A 6000-nucleotide genomic window follows, 5' to 3' on the forward strand; every position below is an offset into this window, starting at 1 on the left:
AAATTAAAAGAAAAATCAGATAATTGATCCTCTTTTTATGGAACACAACTACCCATTATCTTTTTTAGTTCTAAAATAAATTTAATTTTTTCTTTTAAAAAGCCTCTCGCAGGCGCGGAAGCGCATGCAGATAGGCTAGTATTAAATAAAGTTAAATGAATGTAATTTAATCTACATAATACATAAATCTAAAGAATTAAATTCATAATCCGGGAAATTAGCGAGTTTAACCACACGATAAAAATTCTTGTCATTTTTTGGTCAATCCACCAAAATACCTATATAACCCATTTATTAAATAGGTCGTGTCCAGAAAACTTGAAATTTTTGCCCGCATACTCAGAAATTTTATCTCCACACTCTCGTATCATAATTTGAAAAGTACAACATTTGCTAGCTCAAGGTATTTTAGAACATCTTAAAGAGGAGTATAATTGTAATATTAGTTTATGTTATTCGGGTGTAGAGATGAAATTTTATGGATTTGAAATAGAAGCCTACTAAGCTAATGGATAGATAAATAGGATGGAGCGAATTGTGATCCATTGCTGGTACACAGTGCTTTGTTGTGTCCAATTTTTTAACTTGAACTCCATTGATAGGATCTTCTTTTGATTGGTAACATCATCAAAGCAATATTGTGTGTAATTTCTCAAAGGCTCAACTTAAAAGTGTTATAAGTGACATCTAGAGTTTTGTAGGATCACGTTGTAGAACAAAATGGCAACATATATTGACATTTGTGATTTGATGCTACTAATTTATGATGATAAAGTTTTGGTGGGTTTAAAAGTTCAGTGCTCAATCATACTCTTAGAAAGAAGGGCATATTAACCAAAACAAGTCCAGCTCACCACTTCATGTTTCCTCCACATGACCAACATATTAGAAATGTTAATGCCAATAGTCACATAAATGCATCATACCTTACAACAACAACAACACGATCATCATCTTCTTGTGCTACATGTACGCGTACAACCACAAACTCTTGTTTTATTTTATTTTTTAATTTTTAATACAAGTAATATATGAGGAAGGGGAAATCGAGCATAGAACCTCGGGTGCAATATAGAAATAAATACTATTAACCACTTGAATTATAAATCCCTTGCTAACTCGCATCCACAAACTTTCTTATAAGCTTCTCTCTCTTTTTTCTATGCTTGGTTTCTTTGGTGTGTGTAGCAATTTAAATGATGTCCTTTTTCTTAGGCGACATTGTATACAACTCACTGAACCAATTTTTAGTGAACTGAACCAATTTTTATATATATTTTATTTTAATAAAAATGATCCGTCCTCTTTTTTGGTTAAAAAAGTGATTTTCTAAACGCAAAAAACAAGTTTCCTAGTGAAGAAGAAGTGTGCCACGTGAAAGCATAAAAGAACGGAAAAAAATCTATATTGAATATCCGCATGATAATAAAATATCAAATGGGAATCAACAAATGTCTTTGTATTAAAAGAAAAAACAAACAAATTTATTTATAATTGCTTTTTCAAATTCTTTTAGTACACCGTACACGGGAGGGGAGAACAGAACAGTATGGCTTATTGGGCTGTGATCGGACGTCGGGCCAGCCCATTAGGGGAATTGCTCCATTAGTGGAATTGTTTATGGGTTCGGTCGGGTCCGAACACTGATAGTGAAGAAAGGACGTGGCATCATTGGAATCCACATCCATTGCCCCAATCGCTTTTCTCTCTGTAGAAGCCAAAAGGAGAGAGTCTGACTCCGAAACGACGGCGTATCACAAGCTCTTCTTATGTCCACTGGGCATGCTTTAATTTTTGGCACTCTATTTTAAAGAACCAAAGTCATGACAGCGAGAAAATACATAAAAGGAGGATGAGGATGACATGAACTTATCTTGCAACTCAAAAGCACCTTGGGGGCATCCTCAGCCACAAGTCTTGCAAACACCTCAAAATCATAAAATAAAAATAATAAAAATAAATTTGAATTTAAGAATAATAAACATTCATAACCGCTTCTCTGCATATGATTAAGAATGAAGCCATTCCAACTTGAAGCAGAAATCCACTTTGATATAAAATTTAATACTGTTGACTTTTAATAATTTAATACTTGAATATTACATGGGGCGTGACAAACTAAACAGCATCCTCAGCCACAAGTCTTGCAAAGCTCAAATAAAATGAAATTTTGAATTTAGAAATCTTGGGCATACAAAGCCCTCTGCTTTATCATCTCCGCATCTTTGCCATACAACACACATATCCCACACTTTTTCACCTCCACCTCCTCCTCCTCCTCCATAAAGCCATTACGACTCCGTACGGTGAAGTCAACTTTGACCTCAGTAACAAGTTTGTAAAACGCAGTGGGGCTTTCAGCTCCCTTTTCAACTTCTTCAAAGACATTATTATACCACCACACAAACACGTCATGTGAATCTCTGCGTCCTCCTTTCGTGAGCGGATTACAAAAAGGATGGTTGACTTCATGGCTTTCACCATTACTAGTTTTGAAGTTGTACTTGCACCCAACCTCCGTATAATAATGTGTAGTAACAGCAACAAGAGATAGAGCGAAACCCAAGAAATCTGTGCTAAACCAATCACGAGGAAGCTCAATCTTTATTGAACATCCCTCACTTTTATGGCTGAACCAATTTGGAATTTCATAGCCCCAACATCTAATGGCAACAAAAGATCTCTTGCCAAAAAATTCCTGTACCATGGATATGGACATCATAATTATTAAACTCGTGAAAAAAAAAAACAACTGCTTCAAGAGAAGTGAGTTATACAGACAGTGTGTGTGTGAGGTAGAGAGAGAGAGAAAGAAAGAAAGAGAGACCTTATATTGATTTGATTGATCTGCATAATAGGAATCATATGCTTCTTCAATTTTGTCTTCTTTAAACTTTGACGACGCAATTGCCATTCGCATAATTCTGAGCTGTGCATCACCCATTATGTTGCTTCGTGCATTCTCATCCAACTTTGGGCAATGATAAAATATATGTTTCTCATGAAGCCTTCTAGAAAATATATATTCTTCCCAACCTTGTGTGATTGCAGTGCTTGAACTTGACACTGTCTTCAGCGAAATGCAACCATGTGCTTCAAGACATTGCAGCAATGGGGGGAGCTCTGGTAAAGATTCAAGCTTCGTGCACCAGCTTAGGCACAGGCGAGACAGCTGAGCAGCTTGTTTGATGCTTGCAGGTAAGCTCTTAAGGTCTCTACAAGATCCAATATCTAAGTGAGATATTTTTTCGTGAAACCAAACTGATGAAGGCAATTCCTCTATTGCTGTGTTACTTAAATTTAAGAATTCAAGATTGCATGGCATCTCGGGAAGATTTTTGAGATTTATGCATTGCTCAAGGTTAAGATAAGTAAGCTTGCCAAGATGTTGAAAATACGAAGGAATTTCAACCAAACTTTGACAGCCATCCAAATCTATATGCTCAATTTTTAGACTCCGAGAGAGATTTGGAACTTCAGTTAGATAGTTGGAGTAAGCAAGCCTGATCCGTTTTAAATTCACTGGACTCTGTAACAAATTAAACAAGAATTAATAATTTAGCTTGCAGATTATTACTTTCTAGGCCACATGTTATACAAGAACTAAAATAAGCATATATAATATACCTGGTCTTCATTCCAAAGTTGCCCCTCAACTTCGCTGTTCACAATTTCAAGGTAAACAAGATTTTGAGCAGAAAATTTTGATGGCAAAGATTTCAAAGGATATGGGAACCAGTTAAGATATCCAAGAGAATTGGGAAGATCAAGAGAACCAATGCGAGAATTGTGAGAAGAACGGACACGTAGCCATTTCAGTTGATACATCTTTTCGAAGTTTGCATGTTCCAACTCCAAGTGTAGTTTTTCACTGTTAGACAAGTCAAAGGATATGGCTTGAACATCTCCATCTCTCTGATAATCAAGAGCAAAATATAAATGTAAATATAATATACAAAATTACATTTGTAGGAATAATCTGACTTGTTTATTGTAAATGTGAATATTACTACGTACCTGGTTATTTGTCAACGCTTGATAGACATCCTCATCATTGAACAACCTACTGCCTTGTTTTCTAGCAATTGCCCTACCCATTTCTTGCACCAAATCATGCATCTCTATTTCTCCTTCTGACCGCCCTTCTTTTGAAATTGATATGAGAGACCTATCAATAAGATCATTGATTCCCGCTTCCCCAAAGAAATCACAACAATCTAACATTCTTTCTACCCTTTTCCTCAAATAGCCTTTATAAAAACAAGCTATATCAAGAAACATCTCCTTCTCATTTTCTTCTAATCCATCGTAACTTAGTCTCAACACTTTATTGATTTCTTCGCTTGGAAATCGTTTCAATTTGTTCCATTGCGCTTCCCACTCTTTTTTGCTCTTGCAACGATGGAATAAGGACCCCATAACTTTAAGAGCTAATGGATTGCCCTTACTATAACGCACCACCTCTCTTGACAACCCAGCATAATCTGTTGTTGGAGACTTATTTCTGAAAGCACGGGAATGAAAGAGATGAAGAGCTTCATCAGAACCTAATCCCTCAACATTGTATATCTTTGCAGGGTCAACTGTTTGCCCAAGTAGGCCTGTATCTCTAGCAGTTATAATGATTCGACTTCCTTGGCAAAACCCATCATGATCACCAACAAGAACTTCTAGTTGTTCTCGAGCATTCACATCATCAAGAACAATGAGCACCTTCGTGCGGCTGAGCCTATCTCGAATAGAAGTTGATCCTATAGACAGAGTGCCGATGTTTATATCTCTGTCCTTTAATATCTCACGAACAAGTTCATTTCGCAACTGATTTAATCCACCCGTTTGTTCTGATTTCTCCCTAACATTTGCAAGAAAACAAGCAGCATCAAATTTAGAGGACTGCCTATGAAATACAGCATCAGCAAGGGTGGTCTTGCCAATACCACCCATGCCCCAAATACCTACACAGCAAACACCTGGTGAATCCAAGCATAATAACGACTCGATTTGCTGGATGCGGCTTTTGATTCCAACCAGGCCCTTTAAATCACTTGACGATTCGCGATTCAATTTTGTCAAAACATCTTGAACAACTTCCTCAACAAAATCGGCCTCTGTCCTGGCAAATATCGTTATGAAAGACAAACAAAGTATGAGTAAGTATGAATCAAATGATAACAAGTAGAAATTGATACAAGCTAGAGATTTAGTATACCCTGTTTTTCTTGAATCATGAAACCCAGAAATATTGGCTGCTTCCTCCAAAGCAGCCCTCCAGTTGGCCACCTCATCCTTACTGCGCTTAAGTGGACTATCTTCAAGTGCATAAGTTCCCTGATGTTTTCGTACATCTGATGGATCTATGCGATAAAAAATGGGTATAACAATCTGTCCATGGCTTTTCTGGCATCCAAGTATATGCACAAGTTCTTTCAAACACCATGTGGAAGAAGCATAGTCTTCTGAGAAAATGACTAGTGCAATTTTCGATTTCTCGATTGCTTCTAGAAGGGCAGGTTCAATTTCGTCTCCTTTCTCCAGTCTGCGATCCATGTAGGTCTCAATTTTGTTCCGAAGTAAAGCCGCGTGAAGATGGCTGGTAAAACCATCGCGTGTGTCCTCGCCTCTGAAACTAAGAAACACATCGTGCCTTGTTTGAAGGGGAGCAGCAAAAGGAGGAGGAGGAGAAGAAGAATTCATGTTCCTATCCACAACCTGCAAAACACACAAGTCAAAACATGCATATAAAGTACAAACGTTTCTGGGCTAGCTCCAAACTGGATATATATTGATTTGTAACCTTTGTTGCATAAAGCAGTCGGTTGCAGAGACTAATAATCAGACATGGACCCTACAAAACGTTTCAAGAAAAATAATAATAATAATAATAATCAGACATGGACTTGACATGCACAAAGCTGCAAAACGATCCAGAAAAATAATAATAATCAGACATGGAAAAACGAGAAGTGAAATAATTAGCCAAGCGGTGTCGGTGGCCACAAA

The 6000-nt window shown here is 37.0% G+C and overlaps 1 protein-coding gene across 1 annotated transcript; it reads right to left on the reverse strand.

The window, feature by feature from the left end:
- Positions 1-2048: 2048 nt before the first annotated feature.
- On the reverse strand, positions 2049-6000 carry LOC110744391 (disease resistance-like protein DSC1). Its single transcript, XM_021944357.2, has 6 exons — positions 5795-6000; positions 5210-5709; positions 4018-5113; positions 3628-3915; positions 2828-3529; positions 2049-2698 (listed from the first exon to the last, which is right to left on the reverse strand). Exons 2-6 carry the CDS (start codon positions 5692-5694, stop codon positions 2177-2179), a joined length of 3093 nt encoding a protein of 1030 aa, XP_021800049.1. The 5' UTR covers positions 5695-5709; positions 5795-6000; the 3' UTR covers positions 2049-2176.

The sequence above is a fragment of the Prunus avium genome, chromosome 8, assembly GCF_965620075.1.
Source record: "Prunus avium chromosome 8, drPruAviu1.hap1.1, whole genome shotgun sequence".
Taxonomy (NCBI): Eukaryota; Viridiplantae; Streptophyta; class Magnoliopsida; order Rosales; family Rosaceae; genus Prunus; species Prunus avium.

Coding starts and splice junctions, on each gene's coding strand:
- LOC110744391 (XM_021944357.2), bottom strand. CDS start 5,694: ATGAATTCTTCTTCTCCTCCTCCTCCTTTTGCTGCTCCCCTTCAAACA. Junction 3,916..4,017: donor AAGCGTTGACAAATAACCAG/GTACGTAGTAAT, acceptor CTTGATTATCAG/AGAGATGGAGATGTTCAAGC. Junction 3,530..3,627: donor AACTTTGGAATGAAGACCAG/GTATATTATATA, acceptor AATTTGTTACAG/AGTCCAGTGAATTTAAAACG.